Source organism: Bolinopsis microptera, chromosome 1 (genome assembly GCF_026151205.1).
Source record: "Bolinopsis microptera isolate Bmic1 chromosome 1, MBARI_Bmic_1.0, whole genome shotgun sequence".
Classification (NCBI taxonomy): Eukaryota; Metazoa; Ctenophora; class Tentaculata; order Lobata; family Bolinopsidae; genus Bolinopsis; species Bolinopsis microptera.
The window spans coordinates 19,852,163-19,879,070 of NC_087072.1; the positions used below are offsets into that span (position 1 = coordinate 19,852,163).

Consider the following 26,908-nt stretch of genomic DNA (forward strand, 5'->3'; position numbering starts at 1 on the left):
CAGCACGACAACCTCTAATCGATACTTGTCAGCAGTTTTATATTGTGGTAAGAAATAATCCGCTCCATGATATCTGCCTATTGTATTTCTATTGCTAATACCATAATTGCATGGTTTGAAAAATGACAATGTTACATTTGTATCGACTGAGGCCCTGTTGAGGTAGGGTGATTAGACTTTTACCTGTATTATTTGAGGACCTAAACTGTAAAACTAAAGACCAGTATCTGTAACAAAATATGAATCCTAATTATATATGTTTAGTCACTTAAAAAGCCAAAGGAGCGAAAATTGGGCCCTATAGGAGTCTAAAATCCCTAAAATGGGGCAATAGAGCACTCCAACGAATGCTGTGGGGCTGTATGCTACTTTTCCCGCAACTTTTAAACCGTAATTATCTCACTTTAAGTAACAAAACTCAGCAAAATTGCTTCCCAAAATTGCGGTTCTTGGCTAAGTAGGAGCTGATAGGTTCATAATGGACTCTTAGCACTTGTTAAAGTTCAACACAGCGTCAGACACCAATACCCTGTTGAGTGATTTGTAATCAATTATCCCATTATGACGCCTACTCAATCCACCAATCATCACACGTGATACCAATGTTGAGATCCTATTCGAGGACTTCACTCGATTTATACCAAATTAGAAGTCTAATTGTTCTCCTGAATTGTATCTACTGTGCAACCTGCAGGCATCCTGAATGCTTAATCTGACCGTAAACTATTTATGAACCGGACCTACTCCCTGCGAATTAACAACATGAGTATACATTGCTTGAACTTCGGGGACCTTTCGGTCGGACATTAAAGTGCAAACTGAGCAATTAGTCTGTGGACAATAGAGATAATTCATCAGTTCGAAACGATCGGAACCCGAAGGTAGGGATTAAGCACTGACCGTGATGGAGCATTTGCCAACATTTGTAGCTAATTAAAGTGCTTAATTGTTGCCTCTGTTGATACTCACTTTCCATTCATGTTGATGTCTCGTGTCCTGGCCCTGCTAAATGCACGCATCACGTCTCTTAAATGTGACCCTAATCCTGTACATAAACTTATGTGAATCAGATTATTTTTAGTCTAACTTATTCGCACCATGTACGTCTTTACAGTCTAAAAATAATCAAGGGACCTGAGCGATGGATTAAAAGATTGAAATAAAAAAGTTAGTAAAACTAAACCGATCAATATTGAATATAAATGTTATACCTAACGTGAGCCGACGGGCATTGTTATCGATGGTCGACTAATTATTTTCCAACCCAACTTTACTTCAATCAATAAATCACAGGTTATGTAAGGTTTGAGCCACATTTAAAAAATCAACACCTCCAATTTGTCTGCCCCTGAGAAGGGGTGTCAGGAAGTGCCTCTGGACACGATGGACCAGAAACTCGTCAAATCTAATTCAATTACAGTTGCTGTCAGCGTTCACCGATAATTAGATTATTGACAGGCCATTGAGCGGTCAATAACCAGGTTCTCATTGTTAATTCACGACCCCTTGTACCCCGGCTCTATAATACTCTAGAGTCACGTCCTTCACTCTCCCTCTCTTTCTCTCTCTTGGGAGTAATATGACTTCACAATTTCCATGTGCACTCTGTCACTGTGTACTGCAAAATGACGCAACGTTAATTATCAAGGTACCAGTATTCTTTATAGTCAAGTGTTGGATTATAATGATGACGTGAGTATACCAACATCCTACTATTTCAAATATTTGCCGCCGCAATATTCCCGCTTCTTCTTACAGCTTTACAGGTGTGGCTTGCATATACTCACCCGCAATACTATATTTGGTAACGCAAAACCTGAGATTAACTTTTAAAATCTAAACCATTATTGGTATTGCATTACAGTATATAAATCTGTACAGATATTGTACTTTTGGTAAGCTGGCGGTAACAACACACTTCCTTGCAGCACGGAGCACTGGATCATCTGGGAGACCCGTGCAGCCAATCACCGTGCGGCATCTGAGTCGCTGACCAATGAGAAGACGCTTCTCCAGTCACGTGATTATCGCTGGCCAGTGAGAGAGCGTGGGTATGATAATAAAGCAGTGAGTAGGAAACGTAATATCCAGGCTTAAGCTGTTAGCTTCGCAGCAATGGGATACTATCTGTTGCTATTTATTTTGTGCAGATATATATCTTGGGGTAAGCCTAATATAACCACACCCTTTTATATGGCAAGCTTCCTCCTTGCCCCGGGCGGGAGGCAAGTGCTTGTAATATAACTTCATAAGCGAGTTAAAAGAATCATAAAGTTATAACATAAATTCTGTTCAAACCTAGAAAAATCTCTAATGAACTTAAAGATTAATTCCCTTATGTGATTAAAACTTTAACTTGATTAAAGGTAAAATAATTTAATATTGCTTAATCAAAAAATGCATGTGATAAAGCTCGAAATGAACTGTAATCGTAAGTGAAAACGGGGCAACACCAAAACTGGTTTGGTACCTGTTTCTGCAGATGCGATGAAACACTGTCTGAACCCAGTTTCTCATTACCATTCGCTCTAACTTCCTGGCCAGATGATTAAGATTTTGATTGGAAAATAAATTTCCCAGGACTCCAGGTCCAGGTCCGGCGCAGTTAGTTGATATCTTAATCGGCCGGGCAATTATAGCCCTCAAGGTTGTCTGGTGGCGAGTAGGACTAGTATAATTGTATTGCAGAATTCAGATAAGGAGAAGTTGCACTGATAAGCAGGTGATGTGATAAACAACCACCAATCTCGGAGCACCGTTCTAAGTGAAGTGCGGCCGATGGTTTGAGCGGGATTTTCAAAATAGAACATCTGCTCGAGAAACGTAGTAGAGGCTCTTACGGGCATTGTCTGCTCGATACGTTAGGGACCCCAGATACACCCTACTAGACGTATTTTTGACCGTAGAATCGATTGAAAGTGGTTTCAAGATGATTGGACTGATTTTTCTGGGGTAAAATCGCAAAAAACCGATTTTTGGGCCAAAAATAGGCCAAAAAACCATGTTTTTTGATATTTTGAGCAAGTTAATTTTGTTGGCATGTCGGCAAAACTTGCATAAAGATAGCTAAAAGACAGCCGCACAAGATTGTATAAAAATAAAACAAATCCCTCTATTTGTTCTGAGGTAAAAATCCAAAAAAGTGGTAAAAATTTTGACTTTTTTGCTTGAAGTTTGAATAATTTTTTGCAGTTGTATTAAATCAACCCAAAAATAGTCACATCGTGTTTGCCTAAATTTTTCCTTTCCGAGAAGTACCCACTTCATATACTTTATCGAAGTTTGAATATTGTCACTCCGCAAGCGTTTTTGCCAAATTTTCGACGCGCACTACGCGCAAAAGCATTTAGTTGTTATCAATTGGCACCCGCGCGTTCATCATAAATTTCAAACAGCTATAACTCAGCGAGATTATGTCCGTTCTAGCTCATATTTTCACACTAAATAGAAAATAATGGGAAAGTTAAATTTTTAAAGATTTATGCTATCAGCTTATTTCGATCATATTCAGGAACTGTTGAAAATTAGGTTCACGTCAAAAACAGCTAGTTGGTTCACTCCACTCACACACAGTTACACGTATGCTGTAAAACCGAACTGTTAGGTACCTGGCAGAGACCCAAATTCCAAAACTTACACTAACCAGCTGTTCTGTAACCTGTGATCATTGAGATTAGTTTCACATTTTCACAATGACAGTATTGTCAGGCTGGTCCGTGGTCTCTCTCCCTCGCTCTCCTCACCTGGTGTTAGAGCCTTCTCGAACAATTGCAGAGCTGAGCGGGCTTGCTGGCTATTGTACTTATTGTTCACACATTCTTGGCATATTGCCCGCGTGTGAGAGCCCAGGAATCACAGCTAGTGAGCAGTTATATAGCTATAGGACTATAACAAAAGATTCACCAGGGCCAGGATTCATCGGTTATCTTACCCGGCGGTGGGTGATCTATAACACGTTTATCTCATCCAGGGGAAAGTCTGGCTGGACGTCGACAAAGCCGTACCCGTGCTGACAATCTCATCGTATTATCATCATCAACAATCCTCCGTTACCAGGCCGTATGAAGCGTATTATATAAGCGATGGGTTGTATATTTTGTGTACACTGTCAATGTGCTAAATATTCAAATTTTGAATTCGGGCGGGAAGATTGTATAGCTAGTAGAGTGCTGATGCTGCAACACGGATATGTAAACTTACCATTGCTAAAAGCCTACATAATCGTAAAAACAGAGAGCTCTCAACAGTTGGGACTACTCCAACTTCTCAGCGGCGGCACGAAAGGGGAAAATGAGCTACTCAATATTCAGTTGTGCTCCTACAGTCCTCATCACTCCACAAAAACGGAAAACCAGACCTTATTTCCTGGGCCCGCCTTCCAGTCGGTGATTAAGCTTCCTCAGTGTCCGGTTGTCCAAAATCTGAAAATGAGAAGGGAGCTGGACGTTCGAGGAGTGATGTGTATCAGGTGCGTATTGTAACTGTATCCGGGGATTGCTGTATGCTGGCAATTACTCATAATTGAGGCTTGGTAATGGATTGCACATTGAGTGGGCGATGTTAACCAGGCATGTGCCACTATTCTTAAAGCCAGCAGGGTAATCCAGGTCGGCAACCCTATCCTGAGATGTAGCAAGCAGTCAACACCAAAAAATTACCACTTGATCTCTATAAAGAAACCCTAAAAGTTTGAGTGCATGATAAACCTAAAACCTGAAACCCTAACTTGTACCCGTCACCCAATCCTGGCAGGCTATTAATACAGCTGACGAGATCATTATACATTGTGAAAAGGGAGAACTATACGAACTATCATTTATCAGACCGTTTATTACCATACGTAGAGATTTTTTGGAATTTCAATGTAAAGTTTAGTAACCATTAATTAACATTTAAAAATGGGTGAATCATGATAGAAATTCCGTATTTCGCCGGTCTCCCTTTTTTCTAAATCGTGAGGAAAGCCCGCCCACATGATTATATTGTTTTATCAACCGAGTTTTACTTAATCTGTCATCAACTCTTTTCTTCCTACCCAATAAAATAACTCCAGCCCTCCTGCTAATGAAGCCCAATTATACCGCAAGTAAGTCAGACGTCTGTCGTACTGAATAATATTTAAATACTTCCATCAGACGGCTAGGTCTCCATCATGGAACTTACCCGAAACCAGTCCGCCGCACCGAACCATCAACAGTAAATAGAGTGGTACAGAGGGAGCAGTAGACAAGACACACAGTCGCTGGTAATAGTATAATCCTAAAGAAAGCAGGGCCATCATTATAGTGCTCCTGAAACTCCAATCAGCATGCTTTCTCTCCCGTAATGCACCTCATTATACTGCTTTCAGCGCAGTGCTATGCCCTAATAAGGTCTAATCGGCACACCTGTAATGCGGGGTATAATGACCGTATAGTAACAGCACAGCTCTGTGGCTGAACCACGTGACCTTTTGATAGGTCCCGCTCACTTTTAAATAGTTAAACGATGCACTTACCACTCACTCTGCCCTGCATTTTAGCGAACATTATCCAGGGGCGAGTAAGGGGACCCACAACAAGTCTCATCAAATCTGAGCTATGACAGGATAGGGGGTAAAGGAAACTCAGCTGGGGGCTCAGAAACGAGGGGTGATTAAATTCTAGGCTGACACAGGGGGTCTATTGTTAACGTGATTGGTAACTGAAGTCTCTGTTGGAGCAACTAGGATATGGTGGATTAAACAACAATGATCTATTAATAGCTACACCCGGTGTACAAGCTTGCAGCTAGCTTGCAGGTACACATACAGGCTTGCGGGGGTACCACCAGCCACACTGCATCCACGACATACCGCTACCAGGAAATATTAGGGACCAGGTTGGGAGCATTAGAGACCCTGCTGGTACGTGGGAGCAGCTCGCTCCTACTGCACTCTAATTGAGAAGCAGAATGGGCTAACAATGTAGCTAAGGTTTCAATTTCCAAATCAGTATCTCATGATTTGAGGCGTGGAGTGCGAACTAAGTAGTGTTATGACTGTGTGGCCAGCTGAAGGGCTGGAGATAGGAGTGGAGCGTGATCTACTGTGGACTGGCTGTATCACTACCATAACTCACCGGTTGGGGACGTCTGCCGGGTCTTTTAACACGGCTGTCTGCTCAACACACTGTGTTTAAAACATTGGGCTCATATAGTGTGAGAGATATTATCCAGATATTACACGTTCCCAGGACGATAATTTTAAAACGTTCTCCGAGCTAGCTCAACAGGTGGCTGAAAGTCAAGAACGGTCTCCGGAATATTAATTAGATTTGCAGGTTGTTAACTTATACACAAGTACACCGCTCCAAACAGTACAGCCTTGACACTATTCTAACAAGATATCTTAATGTATCTCTCTCTCTCTTTCTCTCTCCTGATCAGATACCACTCAACACAATGGAGCTCAGTTAAGCTCGTACACCTGAATCTCACAACAACCACTCTGTAACTGAGCTCTGTACTTTGACAGGTGGGATAACCAACTAGCTCCAGTTCACAGTTCAGTCTGAGTGCGTTTTGAAACCCAGCCCAGGAAACTGACCCGCAACAACCAATAACGCTTGTCAACAACCCGACACAGTATTGGTCCGCAATATTTGAATTTGGGCGGGCTGGTAATTCAAGACGGCTTTATCGAAAACTTGTGACGCATGTTTTCCTGTTTTCGGGTTAACACATGGTAATTTAACCTTTGTTTTGCCCTTTCTTGACCTGGCCAGATGTAGCAGAACGAGAAAATATGCGGAGAAGCAAAGACCGGCCGATGATTTGAGAGGCTCGAGAAGCAGCCTTAGATGAACGCGGAACGAGCAGGCACAGGTGGTCGGATAAAGGAGCAGGCTTGAGGGCTCCTTATGGTTCCAGGTGGATGTTCCGGACACCAAAATAACCGGCTTACTCCACCCTACTCCGAAAATCCTTTAATCACCAACTTGGAATTCTAAACTTGCTGGGGAAGCCAACAATTGAACCCACATTTTTGTTGCAGGTGTGACCGGTTCGGAGAATAGTTAAGATGCAGTCAACTCGGGTTGAACTAAACACGGGACATCTGTTCAAAGACGAGGAGGATTCTAGAATATTCATTGATATCAATTTCTCATGGTCTCCACCATCATGTACTTTGACTTACTTAATGAGGTCACACCTCTACTGAACAGATCGACTGTACTGTGGTATAATTATTTGAATTATATTGTTTAGAGGGGAACAAAGTAATACACACATATTCTTTGGTCTTACGAACAAGATGATGAATATACGAACATAAATATTGATCTCTCTTATACTTGTAGTATAATAATGTACACCAGTAATATATAAAACAAGAAATATCATTCATCTACCAATCTCAATATTTATTATTTTATACACAAGATCTACATGGCATATATAGCCAGTAACCAGACATTTATTAAGAAATAACATTCGCTATTAATTGTACTCAGATGTAAATATCATAATCCATCCCAAATCAATACATAATGTTGAAGACAAGCCAAGTTTTATAATGTTAATTTATCAATCAATCTCTTTAATGGTAACGAATTTGATGTGAAATGAACGATAAAATACGGCACACGTATCAGACAAGTACCGAGAAAATCTGAAGAAGGGACACTAATCATATGGTTAATTAACAGAAGGCATAGAAATATCACAAAAATACCAACAGGGCCCAAACTGACTCGCGATGCAATTAAATACATAATTTATCCAATAATCAAGGCCTACACAACACAATTTGTTAGCTATTTATACCCAGGAGCTTGGCTTTAGTCCAGGGAAGAAAACACAATTCAATGTAAATCTTTTTACCAAATTAATTACAGGCTAATGGCACAGAACTGTCTTTATAGCTGTCTATTCCTGGATTGGCGGGAACTTTAACAAGGTTACAGCCGTGTTTATGTACGTGGGTAAAATTGAGTGTAAATTCGTGGCATATTGGAAGGCACTAATTCACTTTATTGAGATCCATTAGCCTGTAATTGGATTTTGGTAACAGAATAAAGGTTAAACAAGGGCAACTACACTAAACGGACAAGTAATAAATAATACGAAAATAACACTTTAACTCAGCCAGCTATTCACAAGGCAGCATTTCATTATTTTACAAAATTAACATAAATAAATCAAGATAATATGATATATCCCGCAACATGATAAACAAAATAAGTTCGCTATGAAATTGTCTGTATCTCACAACTATTAGGACTGCTAAACCACAGTTTTTTACATAGCATCTGAACCTTAGAAGAGGTTCGAGGCGAGTTAGGGTCGAAGAGTTTGAAGCCGGATCTTGAGGGAGCAGATTTCCAGGTCCTCTTGATGCAGGGAGGAGGCGGGACATTAGGATCGGACGGGGACGGGAGGTCTGTTTTGTAGGATACAGCAGAAATTACGTGTCCTGTACTTTCCATTAACTGTTCTGTGTCGCTCTCTGTTTTGAAGCACTTGGCTGGATGTTCATCACAGTCTGCCTGGGGCTGGCTCCGTTTAAGACTTGTTGTGGATGCAAGGTCGTCACATTGTGGCACTTCAGCTACAGTTGCAGTACACACCGGTTCTTCAGGCTCACAGTACTCGAACAAGCTGCTCAGGTTCACTCTCCGTTTAGGAACGGACGGTCTCCGCTGAGTTGGTCTTTCTGTGGAAAGTGACAAGAATTTCCTGATGTCCGGTGACTTAGTTCTGGATAAGGCAGTTCTGGATCTAGTCAAATGCTTGGGTGACATATCCAGTTTCCCTTCCTTCGTCGATTTGTAGAATTGGTCCAGTCGAGGAGACTTAATCGGGGAGCTGTTGAGAGATCGGCTCCTAGTGAGCCTACGTTTTGGCATCTTGAAAACTTTACTAGGAGAACGGTACGAGTAACAGCTGCTAGAAAACATTGACAGAAATGGTCCACAACAGAACGCAGCAATAGAGATGTGTAGCGCGCGCTGTTTGAAATAATTGCAAGGTCGCGAGCCAATCAGAGCGCGGCTACAGCGCCTCTTCCGTGTGCGCCTCTTCCACATATATCTCAGTGCGTCACATGGGCTCTCACGTGACTCTGAGCAGAGTGCAAGGCTGCATTTGCTTCAGCCTTGCGTGGTAAATTAACGGTAACGTGCTACATGTGTATTGACCAGCTTTCCAACACAGACATTAGATTTTCACCGTTTTGGCAAACTTGGAAAGAAAGCTCAGCCAATTCAACTATTCGCAATTTCTTTAACTACTCTAATTTCTATACATAGTTACTTGCACTTATAACACATAATTTGTGTCTCAACATAAACTTACTTTAGGACTGTGTATCAGAGTAATGTTGATAATGTTTCCTTTAACTGTCCGTGCCCGTGTAGCCAGCTAAGGGCATTAAGCCAAACTGCAAACTCGGCGTTGAACATCAACTATTCACACCATTATTTTACTTAACGATGGTATAAAACCTGGCTCTGGTCCAAGTGTGTGCGTTCTCGGAGTCACTGAGCTTAAAGTTGTGTTGCCTAACCCTCATGAAACGTTGATAGATATTTGGCAGGGTTCCCAGAGTACAAGTAGCTTTATTATAGCTTTATTCAACTAGTAATTGGGCAAATTTAGAATGAAGCGAGAGCTAAAACAGACTATTGAGGAATGGAACACAGTATTTGATGAGACGAAGAAGATTTAGTGCATACACTTTGATACAATTTGTATAGATAATTTAGCGTCCACTTCAGAGTTACCACGATCAAACAGTGTGGATTTACTCAATTTAGAATTTAAGAATATAATAGCTGTACTTTTAACACATAATCATATGATTTCGAAGATTTGCAGGAAATATCTAGCTCAAAGCGTTGAAATCTTGGTCCCTCAACCGTTCATTCAGCCGATAGTTTAAGACAGGCATGGCCACGTAACATGGCATAATGTTTACAATGCATCTAGTTATCAGTTGCCGGAAGTAACCCTCCCTTGGCTGATATGACAGTTAGTGAGCATTATCTCCCGATTGTGCTCTATCAAATCCCGATCCTGGGGGTACATTTAGATGGGTGCACCCGTGCAGAGGAACATGGCCGCGTGTCGTACTGATTACTGACACTGTATGAATATTGTAATCGTGCATTAGTAATGAGAACCACACCGTGAGTCATCAGTCACAGAATCGTGTCATTAGCAGCTCTCAGTATTATACACGTTCTACACTTGATGCTTGTACTCAGGACATCATTGAATTGCTATCAGAGCAATCTCTCTTGCAGTCAACCTCGTCGTTTGACCTCATGACAGTGATCTGAAATGCTTGTACCGTGTACCAACTAGATGAGAGGAATAGTGAATACACAGACACGCAACATGATGCATAATCAGTGTGTTATGATTTACATGTATTTAATTAAGGCTGAAGCACCGTACACACTGCAGAGTGCAGACTAAATGCTACACATGCATAATGACATATTTGACACAGCCCTACTTGTAATAATTTTCTCAGATGACGGCAGGGGCTGGCCTGTTACAGCCAGCTTTACTAGCAGGAGTCGCTTTTAACCGGGCTATTTTTGCACATTGAGTCAGTCACAGTGCAATGTTGTTAACGTTTCGAGACAAATGTAACACTGCTAGAACGAACGTCATAGGCTTTTGAAACAGAAACTAGGAGTAAGAAACCCGCCAGGTTGAATTCTACATTTTTGGGATTGTTATACAGACTATTAAGAAACCATCCCAATGTTAAACACCCTATGACCAGATTTGATCGAGCTTCTCCTATAATTATAATGGGATATTGGAGGCCACAACTGAGACCATGTTTAACTTCTGATTCATGAGACCTAGAGTTCTAGTTGCTATCATAGGTTGCTATGCGTTACAATGCACGTGAGCCACACGAGCCAGGTTGCTTTGTAACTGCATTTACCGGACTCTCAAATCTTTTCAGCAAGCCATTTAACAAGCAATTTTAAGGGGCACGGGGGGCTAATAGTAATCCACACATGCTTTTTATTTTAAGGTATGCTCTCAAAGCTTTATCCACACTGAATAACAATGCAGCGTTTAACATTAGTCCCACCAATAAACCTTCCCGCATAATAACTCTCGCCATCAATTATGCAGTAATATCACCATCTATATTCTATAATCGCGTGGCTCTGTGGTTTATGTATAATCACGAGCTGGGACCTCGCTTTTATTATACCGGGCCGGAAAATCACGTTGATCTAGCAATGTCTTCTCATAATCACAAAGGAGGGCTCTCCCACTCCCAGACTACAGGCTATTTATATTTTAGCCAAACGATCTGCCGATGGCACGAACCGGCTATTAATATCATTCAATGATCTAAAGTTAGAAAAAATTTCGCAACCAAGCTTGAAATAGGGGCTACTGAGATGGCACGCACCTGAGAAATCATTTGTTTCTGCACAAGTGGCCGTTTGAACTGTCGGAATGAGGGCTTGGCTGGCCAATCATCAGCCATCCAACTCTTTCCAGGCACACGTCCGAACTCTGGTATATCATTGTTCTTAAATTTCTTTTATCTCCAATTGGGTTCAACAATACACGATCAAGGACCTTAATGTTAATAATTTTATTGGTGTGAGAGGTGTGTGTTGATGCTTTTGTTTAAATAGGTGGCACACGTTTGAAATCAATGCAAATATAATCCTGATGAGGGGAATCACGTGGGGTACAGTGGTGGTTACCATCACTGCCACACAGCTGCTTTACAAGTTGGCGGGAATATTTGAATATGCGAGTTAAACATGCACTGCGGGGGGAGATGCACTTGAAATGCATGTCACGTGATATGAGGACTGGTTGCTGATTGGTTGGTTGTTGTGAGAGCAGAATTATGATTGGTTAGCTGTCACCTGCACGTGCTTTCAACGCCATGTCACGTGCCGTCGATGAAACGATTATATTGGCCCATTCAAATATATCGAGAATTGTGATTGACTCTGGTGCTATAAGCGAAGCGTTACATTTGACCGTGCAATTGTCTGTCGAGAGTAAACGATGATTGATGGGGCAGGACAGTATTGTGCTCAGATAATAGAGAAGTCGAGGCCGGCAAGTTCGTTAAAGGGACATAATGATAAACTGCTGGGGTGCACAATGCAAGCACTTCTCTAACAATAACCTCCAACTCAGTACTTAGTCTGGTCTATGAAGTCAGCGAACCATTCACTGAAGTGAGATGCCAGATCATGTTAGAAAACTACAGCACTCCCAGCAGGATTAGCTGGTTAATCATTTTAAAACCCAGACTTAGTAGGAACATTTAGTGCACGTGAACTTCTACTTTTGAGTTCCTCAATACGAAGTTGGAGGCAACATCGTCCTGAAAAGCCGAGCCATTTCAATGCACACTTAGCAAGTACACGCTAGATTTGCCTCCATCTTGACGAATAAGCTGCTTTGTGTCACTTGGAAACAGTTCGCAGTAGACGGAGATAATGAGGATTAAAGATCTCGCGTCGGTATTAAAATTTGCACCCTCTTGTTGTAAATTTGAGTAGCGGAGTTTCACAACAGAAATTCGGAATATAATCAAGATCGTATAAGATATTATGATACTGATAATTTACAATCAATGATAAATATTTTATACAAAAGCTCTGTTGATTATTATAAACCTGCATAAAAATCAATAAATTAGTATGTTCATTCCGGGTATAAAAATAATTATCTCAAAAACAAATATGTCCTGAAATTGTGTAAACAAAAGTAGACATAATGTTAAACCTAAAAGTAAAAAACATCCACTAAGTACAAATGCTTGTGTACAGTCAACAACGATACATAGTCTGTTGAAAAGATTTACAAACTCACAAAAAATTAAACTTTCACTACAGTAATAACGTTTCTTTTCCGTTAAAACTTAACCTATAGATTGCAATTTCTATTGTTCATATTCGTTGTCCATATTTGTTGTCCATATTCATTGTTCGTATTCATTGTCCGTATTCATTGTACGCCTTTCGTGATCATCCTAGAATGTAACATTGGGGCAAGACTCGAGTCGCACCCCGGAATTTACTCGAGGGTTCGTGAGGGAGACTGGGATCCCGTTTAGGATAGGATCTTCTAAACATCCCAGGAATTGATCTGAAAGAAAGCAGCAGTTTAACAAGTGCAGCTTGTTGTATTAAGCTGAACGCATTTCATTATTCTGTATAATATATTATTTTAACAATTAACTTTCTAACAACACAGAACTCATTAGTACAGGAATCCAGGCTTCAGAGTATGTGTTGATCATTCCCCCCAGAAACTGGGTAAATAAAATATGCTTCACTAAAACTCACTCTAAATTACCGGTGAACTTCATGTTCATACTCACTATTCAGATACTTCATTCACACTACACTCATGTTAGTCACACTACACTCATAACTCATGTTAGTCACACTACACTCAGCACACTACTCACTATACTTCTCACTGTCTCCCTCACTATAACTCATATCACCTCCAAGTCGAAGAGAGACTGGATCGCTTGTCAACTTCACCGTTACTTCACTTTCATTGTCATCCACCTGAAGAGGGAATATGTACTATTAAGTATTACTGGTAAAGTCACTGGTAAATTTACTGGTAAATTTACTGGTATAACAAGTAGACTGCATGAACCTGATATTTACTGAAATTTTAAATCGCATTTTAGATATTTTATAGAAATAGACCAATGAGAAATTTTTTTAAAAACCAAGTTAGAATCACTAATGAGGTCTATTCAACAATATTAGACATTACTTTGAATGTTTGATGAATACTAACGCCTATAAATTGCCGATGCTTTGAATTCTGTGGCGGGAGTTCTAGTATTGTTGCATTTTAAAAGTTTAAAATACCAATAGACTGTCAGACCAGCTAGTTGAAAACATATTGTACACATCAGACCAGCTGTTCATCGTATGACTCATGACAAAAACAAAGTACTTGTTCTGGAGTTTTTATAGTACTTTCAAATTCACTGTCAATCGTCACATTTGAACAGGAAGTAAACAAGGATCTATTTGTTTCTTGGAAAACAGGCATGAATTTCACGCTGTCTGACTATTATAACATTTCCACAGAGTAAAATGCCATATATTGAGATAATTCGTGCGAGTATTGAGTAGATCCACATAGAATGTCTCTTAAAATGCGATCTCGTGCTCTCGTGATCTCGTAAATCTGGTAAAATGTCGACAGTAATTTGCTACGTCGACGGTAATATCATAACACGTCAGACCTCAGTATTCCACATTGAGTTTCTATCGGTAACCGAGTTGTATATCCACCAAAATTCGATTGTCCTCCGATATTACGAGGTTTCTAATCTTGTTTACAGGGAGATGTGGGCCTCAACACAGCTTGTAAATCTAATGATTATACCTCGATAATGGCCCTGGTCCCAGGACATGGTGAGGGGGTGCGAAGAACCATGACCTCCACCAGATCCAAGTTAATTAACATCGCTTGTTTTTATCAAAAGTATCTCTCTTATCTCAAGGGATCAAACCTTAGAAGTAGCAACTAAAATTGATAAACTACTTAGCGCTGTGAAAGTGTGAAGATAGCTACACATGATAAAACTTACCGTCACAGAAGCAGAGCCCGAGTTAAGCATCACAGTAAGGTGATGTGGGGCTCCATCACAGAAGTAGAACGAAGTAGCACCCTCCACCGGGAACAGTTCCTCCGGCTCCCCACCACCAGCACTTATCAGCATCTGAAATGGAGTGGTCGTTATGTGTCAACCGGGGACCTTATCAAGATTCAAAAATAAAAAGACCTGTCATCCGTACTTCCATAGCTTATCTTTAAGGAGCCGATGTGTCAAAAATTACTAGGTAAAGAGGAAAACTGGAGGGTTTTGTTGGGATTTCTTCCCTGTCATGAGTTCAATGGGGTGGTGTCTACAAAGTGACGATATTTTCCAATGAAGATAACCTGATAATAATCATAAACGCTTTTCAATTCGTGGGAATAGGTATAATATTGGCGCCAAAACAAAATTGGGAAAGTTTAAACCCACGATTTTAGCGCGAAAATGAATTTAAAAAGAACACTTTTTGGCGGCAAATAAGTTTTAAACTTATTTACCAAGAGTAAACCTGTTAATGGTAGAAAACCGTACCGGTGCTAGATCTTTCAGCACATTTAGAAAATAACCTACCGAGCATCTGGCTTCACATTGTCTTCTGTATCTACTAAGTCCATGTACAAACCAGAAACCTTTCTCCAAAAGGTTGTACTCGAACCCATATCCGTCAATTGATGTTGTGAATAAGAGAACTTAAAAGTGACCAATGGGTTTCTCCGCCGCTATCCCCCGTTCAAAATGGTCATTTAAAAACGCACATAGGCTGCATTAACAGATTTAAAACTGTTATTTACTGTCTAATGTTTGTCGGATAGGAGCCAATAACGTGCAAGACGTTGGACCAGGTCCAGCGACCGAGAACCAGATGGCCACGGTTTAAAAGAGGGCTGCTCTAAATCTGCATCGTTTTAGATAAAAGCAGGTGGTTGTACCTCACTACCTTGATTGTGTTATCTTTTGTCGACCAGGACTTGTTAATGAGGAAATTAACAGATTAACGCAAATATTCAGGGCTACCTTTTGAAGTGTAAACGAGTTTAATGAGATGGTTTGCCTGGGGCTACTATTATTTCCCGTGAATTAGATCGTTGCCGAGTTTCTTCAGCAAATCACAGGGTTAAACTAGGTTAAACTGAAGAATATTGTGGCCAGGTGGCCCTGGAATACAGGAACAGGGGTACAAGGGTCGCGGAACAAGTCCTTAATATTTATAAACATGTTTGTAAACACATATCTACCCTCAAACATTGCGACATAACATTGTGGTACAATATATGAAATTCATAATTTAGGGCGTGCTGCAGAGTGCAGTCTTTAAAAATAAAAGTTATATGGATATTGAATATGCATGACGACGATTATGTTGAAACATCAAACAGGTGATAGCGCATAGTTGAACAACCTGACAAGGGCTATTTCGAGAAATCAAACAGAATCACGTACAAACAAACAAACAAACAAACTCACCCTGTAGTTGTCAAGAGAGATTTGGAGTACCACGCTATCCTGTGAGTCCAGCAGTGTCATCAGGGTGCCAGTTTGGCGACTTGATTTGAAGGTCAGCAACAGCATCGTATCAGTAGATATATCCACATCTGAAAAATGGTTCAATTTGGTTACAGCTGCGGTAAGATGTGTGATAATTGTATGATAGGGGGTCAGAAAAGGGGTCAATAGTTTAGGGGGTCAGAAAAAGGGTAAGGCTCCAGGAGAATGTGTCGGGTAGAAGTCCGACGTGTGACTAGTTTCAAATTTTTCCTCTGGAAATCCATGATACAATGTGTTTGTTGTATGCCGAATGTATGCTAAATCTCCTCTATGTGTTTGTTATAGTATTCCATAGACAGACGGCTAATTGAGCACTGCGCGTGAAGTCTAAAGAAATAAATAGGATATGTGGCTGTCAAAGAGGAACTGCCAATAGTACAGATATAAAATGAGTACTCTCGCGTGCGTTCGTGTTTTTAGCTCTGGCTCTGTTGAAGTTAAAGGCCTAAACTTCTTTGTTAGGGTAAACACGTGGATATGTTAATTAACTTTTATTTCTCCCACCGGCAGCCTACATTCTGATAAACATTTTGTTATGACAATTGCATCATGCATAGTTATAACATGATATGTTAAAATATTTCTGAAAAGTCTAGTTCCAACATGAGACATAGGAACAAATGAGTGTTTTTAAAGGGGTACCTCAAGGCTCAACCTGAATATTGGCACTGCTGTTTAAGCTTTTAAAAGAAGCCCCCGCCAACATGCTCTCAGCTCAGGGCTGTATAATCGAGTACTGGCCGGCTATTTATAGAGTCGGTATCCTATCAGGTGAATACAAAAATATCATATGTTGCAAGGACGTAAAGGTATGGAAAGTCTGTTAAGAATGGGCACGTGTATCGCTTATTGTTGACACATGTTATAGGTTTAGCTGCAACTATACTACAAGGCTTCCCGGAGTTCGTTCAACAGGGTCTCCACTTCACGCTGTTATAAAAGGGTGCACTAGGTGGTAGACTTAGAGTCTGATGTGGAATATTACGGAGCGGTTGTTGTACTGTCACTTTCACCTCTGATCCGCTTCATCAACACCATCACTTAATCAGTTTAACGTCATTGGTAATTTAACAAACTGGTATTTTTAACTGGCCGTTTTAACGAAGCGCACCCGGGTCCCGTGCTTATCGCTGGAAAACTATTGGTCGAAAAGTGGGTAGAACATTTAACATTTAACAAGGTCAGATAATAAGGTACCAATTTAATGAACTCAGACAATCGGGCATCAATTTAATGAAGTCAGACAATCAGGCACCAATAGCTTTCTAGTTTTTAGTTCTACCTTATCGTTAGAAAGTTATTGGTCGAAAGGAGGGTAAAAATTTCAAATTTAACGAAGTCAGACAATCAGGTACTACTTGTGAGGAACACATTTACCGGTTGTTAACCCTTAAAGATTAAAGGTAAATAGGGGGCGTGGCTCGTGAGGGGGGAGGGGGGGGGGGGGGTGAGGGTAATTCGGTGGTGAGAGTAATTTAAATAAGAGGTAAATTTGTCTATCAACTGCAGCTCAATATTACTAATAACTCAATGTATAGAAAGCATAACAGTCGAGTTTATCCCTCATATCACTCTCTTTCTCACCAGGAATGAGGGAAGAGTCGCCGTTAAAGAAGTGAGCTGAGGACATGGCCCCTCCCTCCGTACACTGCGGTACATTCCCCACAGTCGTGATGGTGGAACTGTCGTAGGTAGTCCTGTCTAGCATAATACCACTGATACATCCCACAAACTCCATGTTGAACCCGAGACTCTGAGGATAGAACAACTATATTAGGAATTGAAGGGAAGTGAAGACGGTAGGAATTCAAGACTAAACGAAACCTTAGGAGCGAACAAATTATTTAAGACAGCTGTAATAAGGACTGGTATTTGACCGGATATCCCCGGCTGCATTCCAGGAAGTTTTGTTACCGTACCTCGTCCTGGTTTACTGAGGGAGGTGCTCCTCCGATGCAGATACCGTTACTGCACGAGTCTAGCTCGTCTTCACTCACCAGAGCAAACCCGTGCGAGGTCCTGCCTGACCGTTCCATCACGCCTGCAACAAATACCATTCAAATCATTGACCAAATCCTTACAGTGAAATCTGTCTTACAATTTAGATTTGCCGCTTATCAAACATTTGTGTCTCAAAGTTTAGCTTTATTCTGTCGATTCATCACCAAATTGGGCAAATATTGCTCAGTTATGACGTTTCAAAATTCTCACCGCTGTCCTTAGATTTGTCCACTATCAACTCAACGTTGTAAGCTATTCTGGAAAATTTAACCTGAAATAAATAAGAGTTTAATAATTGACATGCTCAATGCTGAGGATTATAATTATCAGAATTGGAGTCGGTACAAAATAACTTTACTGTACAGTATTTACCTAGTAGGTAGGTTCAAGATTGTAAGGAATCAAGTAAGTCATATTATCGCCGAGTGGGAATATTGGCACGTGGTATTGAAACTATAATCTGCCCTATCTGGTGTGACGAATGCTCGTGAAACTGGTTTCAATTCAATGAGCACCACGCCAACATGGGTCCCAGATCCTAATTCCTACGGTCTGATTGAGACCCCCTTGTTTGAAGGTGTGAACCACCTTCACCAGTAATTGTCAGTATTATTAACATCTCGTGAAACTGCCAAGTCTGACGCGCTGCTACTGGTGGGTGAGCGAGCGAATAGTAGCTGATACTAATGCTAAATAGCAAGGATCTGCCGCGCGGCAAGTAAGTACCCACAGCGCACGTGGACCCTAATTTAATGCACGATAGTAGCGTATCAAGTAACAAGGGGCCTGATTATAACCCGGCACGGGCAATTAAACAGCATTCGAATAACTGCGTGGAGTAGTGCATGAGCTTGTTACCGAGCATGCCCTTCACTTAACGAGCATCTGTAGCTATCTTGCACCGACAATTTAGACACAGAACCACTGTACGCCTGGAGATTGACCTTTGTGCCGGTGTCATTAGCGGGATGAGTCAGGTACTAATCACTGTATAATTCGAGGTAAGTGGCACACAGCATTAACCCAACTGCATCTTAGAAGACTGAAATTATTGTTCAGCTCACAGATGCAACCCTCATTAATGTCAATTAGGACTGGTCAAATTTCAATACAATTAAGTTAGTGGGCAGTGATGCTCTTTAGGACAAAAAGGTAGTCCCCATTTACAGAGACTCATGCATATGCAGATAGAAACGGAAACCCGGAGAGACCTGTTTACTTAAACCACAGAGAATTAACCCTTTAATGGGTTTCCTGACCCAATTAATTTCTTCTTGTATAAGATTAGAACAGTAATGAATAAAAAGAAACAATGAGACTCAGTCAACGAATGGCGTCTCGTGACTCACCACGCTATTCGTTGCCCCCCCCCCCCCCCCCCCCCCCCGAAACGTCAGTAGCCCCTAACTGTCACTCAGGACGTAAAAAGGGAAGAGAAACTATAATATTGGTGAGTGCATATTGAACTGATAAAACATTCGTCTCAAGTTGACACCTCGGTTTGCTCTTCTCCTAAATATGCTCCCCATAGTGTCACTCGTCTGTCATATTATGGCAGATACCTTTCAGATGAACGAGCAATGACCGAGACATCAGACAGGGTGAGTGGAAAATTGGGGTTTCATTTGCGCGCCAAAGTTTCATTTAAATGGTGACTCATCTTATCGGTGATATTAAGGATATCACGATTATTCCTGTTTCAAAATTATTACACACGAGTGACACATTGGGGACTGGTGGAGATAGCAGCAAACCCCGGATAAGTTCGCACCAAAGTGTCACTATAGACAAATGTATGATATGTGGACCTCTTGATTGCAGTAATAACAGTATAATGTCTAATTTCTCAGTGGTATGGGTGAAACTATTGTGGCCTTAATATATTCATCCCTAAATGTTAAGATCCTAAACAGGGAGACAATTAGGACTCACCCTATGTGGAACCCCATCGTTGATGCTGCCCTCCCATGTCAACTCCATAGGTTTACCTCCCATAGTGATAGACAGAGTTACCTGAAAGTGGTTGGAAAAGTGAGCAGATTTAGGGACAAACCGTCATTCTAAAAGGAAAGATAATGTAAGTAGCTAGCATTTAATTTTAAATGTGGTTTTCACTTTTCAGCGAACCTTTTCGTCGTTGAACTTGAGAATGATTTCCTTTCCGTTAGCACTGCGGGCGAAGAACAGGACACCAGAGCTGGAAACTGTTGACACGGAGAATTCCAGCACGAACCTGGGTAACTTAAATCAGTCTTAAGAGGTGGATTAATTTCGTTATTGAACACATTTCGATATTTTAAAATCAGTAGTCGGTGCCATCTTTTGCGGTTGGTTTTTATAGTAGAATTGATAAGATTTGATATCAGAATCTTGCCATAATTCTGGTATACACTTATACAGTGGGAAAGCAGTGGGAAAGCAGTGCTGACTGAATGACAGTCAAGTAACAAGCACGCACATTAGACGACCTGCACTTGTGCAAGATATCACGTGCACTGGTCACTTGCAACGCATCTCAACTCCCCGCACTATCTAGGAAGTTTGTACATGAGACAAGGAGCTGTAGGGCGGGCAGATCTTGCATGTAAAGTACAACGGTTTTTTGAGAGATGGTGGTCCTATACTGTCATGCACTGTCATGCAGCAAGAGCTACAAGTACAATGTTCCCGCCCGCTTTAAATTTAAATCCCCGTTTAAAGGTAGGCATTTTTATTAAGGTCGCGAAGTATCGAAATAGATCATGACCCTATGATTCATACATGATAAATAAAGATGCTAAATTTAAACCAACTTTGTAATTAAAAGATTCGTCCGACAACACTAAAGTGCCATTTTGGATACTCGATAAGCTATAAATAATTACAAATAATCCTTACCCTAGGATCAGTCTAAATTCTAAAATATAGCCAACTCCTACCTGATGTAGATAGAGTTGCTCCTGATGTTGTCAATCTTGAGGAAGTTCATGACGCCACCCTCTGAAGATACCAGGAAACTATCAGGAGCTGTGTTAGTCTGGTAACTGACGCACTTCAACGACTCCAGGTTGGCTATCTCGAACTCAGGGGTCATGGTAGAGGCTCCGGCTGTGACGGGCATGTCCGTGGGTCCGTCTGCTGCCAGGCCTGTAGGGAAGGGAGGTTTAGTACCAGGTATTTGGCATTCCTTTAGTTTTCAGTGCTTACACAGCTCCATTGGTATGAAGGTGCAGAACCTTCGTAGGATATGCCACTTCGGACTCTCATCCAGTCCGTGCAAAAGCTAGTGATTGTTACTTGTTAGGGGCTGGTATTAGACTCTGATTCATGGTACTGTAAGCCGTACTGTTTGGCTGTGATGCTGATATATAGCTGAAGTATAGCTGATATAATATAGCTGAAGCCATTTCGAGCACGGTCTATAATACCGACTTCTCAATACAGAATATAAACTTTAGAGATATTTATCGTGAGAAAGGAGGAATATTTGTTGGCTTAGCAACACATAAAGTTTGATTAACGATTGCATTGCTTCTTCTCGTGAGACCGGCTAATACCCCTCAACCACGTGACTTACCACGTGAAACTAAACAGAGCGCTTATTGGTCGGTTTACAGAGCTCTAAACTCTGATTGGCTGTTTGCCAGCACTCCTGCCAACTCAGAGCTGGTTGGGGTTTCTAATTAATTAAATATCGGCGATTCGGAGCTGACGACTGTTTGTTGTTTACATGCAGATTGCTGGAGGTGTGTCGCTATGGCAACGTCAGTAGACTCCACACGACAGATTGCTGATTGGTGAGGGGTCCCAAACAATGCGAAATATGTCACTGTCAGGGACAAAACATGTGCCTGGCCGACCCCCAGAGTCGACAGCAGCTGCCAGCCTGCATGTGGGGGCCTGGCCAGGAGCCACTTAGCTCGTGTGTGCCACAATGGGACCTCAAGTAGCTTCTAATCAGCCATGTGTACCAATGTCCAATATTGCTATACTGTAGCCACCTGGACACTTGATGTGAAGTGAGGTATAATCAGGTATACTGACTAGATAGTTAATGAAGGAATGTTACTGATTGGATTCCGAGCACGCTGTTTATTATAATTGGGACTGCACCTGCACCTTGAAAAGCACTGCACCGTATTATTTAGGGTGCATGCTGTCTGGTACTTGCGAAAAGATTGTAACCGTGATGTAGCCAGCAGCTTACAAAATTCATCAAAAGAGTGAGCCACGTGATAGCGACTCCAACCATCCACAGTGCACTTTCGGGCCACAAGGGCCTCTCATAGGGGGGACCTTAGAGCGAGGATAGCCAATCAGAGAGCCTGCACGTTGCACGTGCTACTTAGAAATATTGCGAATAGCACGTGTCAAATAACTCGAACCTGCTTTGTCAGGACGCTGATGCGATTTGATAGCACATGGAACCCTTTCAGAGAGACAATAGGGAAGTACGATTAAAATAACAATAGCATTAATAGTAGATAAAATGTGCATGACTAAAAGCATCAAACTTACTTTACAGAGCTATTGATAAAGTGACAATAGTGATAATGAGAACCTTAATTGTGACAGAGTGCATGCCACTGGGTCTGAAGAATAAAAAATACAAATGGGTCAGCTTCTTACTTTTTATTGTTCGGCACCGATCAAATATAACATTCGTCTTCGCAACAGCATCGTAGGCGAAATTGAAGATCCTGTTGGGATCAAATAAGATCATGTCATATATTTTCTACAAAATGAAACAAGATAAATAAATTTGTTTATTCAAGTGAACTAATTAAGTAAGTTTAAGTAACCAGATTATAAAACAAACTTGTCCTTGATAACGAGGTCGCTGATACAGCCAGTGTAGCCATATCCCCGTATACCCAGCTCCGCAGGCAAGAGACCCAAATACAATGCCTTACCGGAATCCACCTCGAACACCTGGGATTCTCCTAATATCGAACCGGCTTCTTTGGTATCGTCCACAAACAGAGATACACTGTCGGGTGAGAGCAGTGTTAAACTGATACAACTCTAGAAATGATTAGAACACGTGCTGCTTCATAGATGATAGATATATAATAGAGCCAGTTAGATTCCTGACCTACTGACACCGTCCAAAATTTGATTAATTTAAAGTCCAGAGTTGGAAGCTCTACTATATCTGGCTTTCCACAAAGGAAAGTGATTGCAAACCTGTCAGTAGATATGAGAATCCTTATAAATCGTTTTGAGCCGGTATCGATCATAGCGTTGCTTTTCAGGATGAAGGGTGTACCGCTTAGAACCAGCTTTATGGCAAGTTTTCCCTCCTCAACCGATACTAACAGATAATCGCTCTGTGGAAGCAGTATTTACAAGTCATTCCACATAAATTTGTTTTTAGCTGTAACAGACGGACACTCTAATTCAGCTCAAACGATTTTAGTGCAATACTAAATTTAGGAAAGCCAAGAGGCAAAATATACATTGGGCAAAAACAAGTTAAAAACACGACATCTAAACAGTAAATGTATTTTCACCAGGATTATAAAAATCAAACCTCGCTGTTTCCTATGTAGAGGATATTCCCAGACCTGGCAACTGTTGCCATGACGAAGGATATGGGGCCCATTGCGGCGTGGGATAGTTTAACTGCTCCCTCGTTCTTCAAACTCAGACTTCTTACCATCTAGGGGAAGTCAATGTTCAATTCAGACCACTGGACTAGTCACACAAGGTCATTGCCATGTTTTTAATTCTCCCGAGCTTTCGTGATTTAAAGTTTATCCTTTCAATGAAAGCTCAACTTTGCATAACTAAACTAACACTCTAATTTCAATATACCGGTTCCGAATTTACGGGGATCCCCAATAACCATTACCTTGTCAGGGCAGCCGTTCTTAACGTTCCTAGCCGTGGCCACGTTGCTCTGTCTCAGGACCACGTTGTTGATTCTCTTGGGGCTCATGCACCCCGTGAAGGGAACTTGGGTGATACCACCTTCCTCAAATACGCTGAACAGTTAGAGGATTAACAACGGACCTAGCTTGAGCAAGAGCCATAAGGAGGCACATAGCTATTGTGTAATAGTTACTCTAGCAGTAGTATATTCAGACCGATCCCTAAAATCATACACTTCCCTGCTTGAGAACAGTACTCAAATTTCAAGATTTTACCTTGGGAATCGGCTCATGACTTTGTTTGGAACCATCCCAAAGTACGTCTTGGAAGGCGAGCGATGTCTCTCAAACTTCAAAGAAGCCTCCACCTTTTCCCTCGAAGTACCCTGCGGAGATTTAACCTGCATCTGAGCGAAGCCGGTACCCGGATTTCTTCTCTGTACGTAAGCGGACAGTTCCCTCGATAACATATCTGTAAAAATATAAACTTACAGCCGTCCAATATTATATTCGTAAAACTTACTTTCTAAAAATAAACGATCATATCAAAACGACCCTATAAAAAATACCACTATTAAAGTAGAATAAAGATGTATTATTAACCAGCAAAGTTATCATCGCCGTCAGGGGTAACTGCGACAGAATCTAAACCACCATCAGCGTTGGTATAATGTAATCTCATGCTACCCTCAAACAGATCCATCGCAAACACTTCCTGATTTCCTTCCTGAGAGTAATCAAAATAAAGGACAAATAATGAAATAGTTTTACCAGAGTCGATACCTACTTATTCGGTACGTCAGGCACTTGTCAAGATAACAAATGTGTTCTCATGGTGTAGGTACTTACATATTCGGAGCCCTCAGCATAGAACATGATGAGACCTTCCTCAGATGCGGTTTTGACGTTTAGAGAGGTGGTTCTAAGATATGGGTTCTGTCCACGCATAGTTTGGAACGCTAGATACGAGTTGTCTCCGTTGAAATAGTAGATATCTTTATCGTCCGATATCATTCGGTCAGCCCTGTGTTGAAGCGGTATTATTATAACTTTATTAGCTTAACCCATTAGGGACGATAGGGTCGTTTACGACTCACCTTTTCTAGAGGCTATAGAGGACAAACCAAAATACTAAACGCCACGAATCTTTCGCACATATGCTCAAAATTTATTGGGCTACATTATTGACTTTCCAGTCGAGACCCAATTAATCACTAACAATTAAATAATTAGACTAATTAGTCGTCATAATTGGAAAATATTTCACTTAACTTCTTGCCTTGATTGGGACATTTAAACTTTATGTAGGCTTATTTTTTTGAGAACAAAATAGTTGCGGGCAACGATTTCCTTGAGACAAATGAAAAGCCCGTGATAATCAAATGTTCACAAACAGAGCTAGACGCTGTTTACTAACTGCGGTCGCATACGACCCACTCGTCCGGGTCGCAAACGACCCATCACGGTTTTTCGGCTTTAATATTTGAAACAAAGACGTTAGGATAAAATAAAAACTGTAGCATAAGTTAAAAACATATGATCAATACTGTGTGACTCTAACTTTTTAGAAATAAAGAATTTGGGTCATTAACGACCCACTCGGCTCACTTGCTTATTACTGCATATGTCCATTTAACTTCTTGAATTCAGCCTAAAACATGACATCATAAGTGCAAACTCGCCTCTCAGCAAGTGATTATCAACATAAACTGCGAAAAATCGGTTAAATGGGTCATTAGCGACCCACTAGGATCACAAAATTTTTTTTTTTTTTTTTTTTTTTTTTTTTTTTTTTTTTTTTCTTTTTTCTTTTTTAAAAAGGCAACCTACTAAAACCAATGGGGCCCTCCCCGGGGTCATTACTCTCGCATACTCTCGAGTCGTCCCAAGGGTGTGAAAGTAGGTCAAGATTTGTTCACACCAAGCCCTATCATCGCTATTAGCTGACCATCTGCCTTCACTGAAGGTATGTTTTTAGAGAGTGGAGGCCGACCGTCAGCTTGGGATGCAGGGCCAAGTGGTAAACAACGTCAAGGCCCCCTTCCACATGGGCCATGTTGGTTTTGGCAGATACTGTGGTAATAAGATATGAAGTGAATGAGTGAAATGAAGTGATTGAAAAGGGTTTAAAAGAGGAAGAGCTTGTAAGGTAGTTTAGGAATGGAAGGAATCAGGGCATGTACTACAAAAAACAGTTAGTAGTACTGTAAGATAGTAACAATAACCATTGATAATAAAATAACAAAGACAGCAATATAAATGGGGTGGACAGTTTGCCCTAATCGGCCAAGATCGACACAATAGAACTTTTGTGGCCTATTTTGTCTCCTGTAAGTGAAAGTTTAAGAAGTTTGATATATCCCTGCCAGATCGGCATGTCCCCTGCCTGAAATCTTTTGCTAATGTACCATTTGGCAACAATATTAAAATAATTTATAATTTGTGAAGTGTGATTACAAACTATAAAATTAATTTTATTGGGGTCGTTGTAATTTCTATCGATATTCCTTTTTATAAAGTCTTCAAGTATTGTGATGAAGCTATTTGTGTGGATACAATGGAGATAGATATGAGGAATTGTTTCTAAGTATGTGTTACACAGGCTACACATGGGAGTATCTGTAACAATTTTCATTTTGTGTCTCATGTATCTACACGTCGTGATCCTCATTAAAAGCTTGTACTGAAATTGAATCAACTTAAAATTTTTAGATACTAAGAAAAATAGGTTGCTAAGAACGACCGCCCAATCTATTGGTTGATTATTTAGGTCAATAACCCATTGACGTAATGGGGACAGCTCGTTTGGGCAGATAGAGTCGTACATTTTATCCCGAATTTTACTTCCCTTCACCTGTCCTGGATCACAAAATTGATAAATGAAATACAATGTTGTGAAACTTTTACA

General features: G+C 40.8%; 1 protein-coding gene across 3 annotated transcripts in view; it reads right to left on the reverse strand.

Moving 5' to 3' along the window:
• Positions 1–12,645: 12,645 nt before the first annotated feature.
• LOC134824090 (laminin-like protein epi-1) overlaps positions 12,646–26,908 on the reverse strand; it is a 106,118-nt gene continuing 91,855 nt past the window's right edge. For all 3 annotated transcript variants that reach the window (XM_063835812.1, XM_063835803.1, XM_063835820.1), the window contains 18 exons: positions 24,850–25,024; positions 24,604–24,727; positions 24,277–24,472; positions 23,982–24,114; positions 23,661–23,789; positions 23,315–23,457; positions 22,947–23,117; positions 22,757–22,827; positions 21,067–21,274; positions 20,276–20,381; positions 20,081–20,161; positions 18,359–18,419; positions 18,067–18,188; positions 17,732–17,900; positions 16,067–16,194; positions 14,594–14,725; positions 13,481–13,547; positions 12,646–13,116 (listed from right to left, as the gene is read on the reverse strand). In XM_063835812.1, the coding sequence (XP_063691882.1) occupies positions 13,001–13,116; positions 13,481–13,547; positions 14,594–14,725; positions 16,067–16,194; positions 17,732–17,900; positions 18,067–18,188; positions 18,359–18,419; positions 20,081–20,161; positions 20,276–20,381; positions 21,067–21,274; positions 22,757–22,827; positions 22,947–23,117; positions 23,315–23,457; positions 23,661–23,789; positions 23,982–24,114; positions 24,277–24,472; positions 24,604–24,727; positions 24,850–25,024 (2,332 nt within the window). In that variant the 3' untranslated portion in view covers positions 12,646–13,000. The remainder of the gene's footprint in view (positions 13,117–13,480; positions 13,548–14,593; positions 14,726–16,066; positions 16,195–17,731; positions 17,901–18,066; positions 18,189–18,358; positions 18,420–20,080; positions 20,162–20,275; positions 20,382–21,066; positions 21,275–22,756; positions 22,828–22,946; positions 23,118–23,314; positions 23,458–23,660; positions 23,790–23,981; positions 24,115–24,276; positions 24,473–24,603; positions 24,728–24,849; positions 25,025–26,908) is intronic.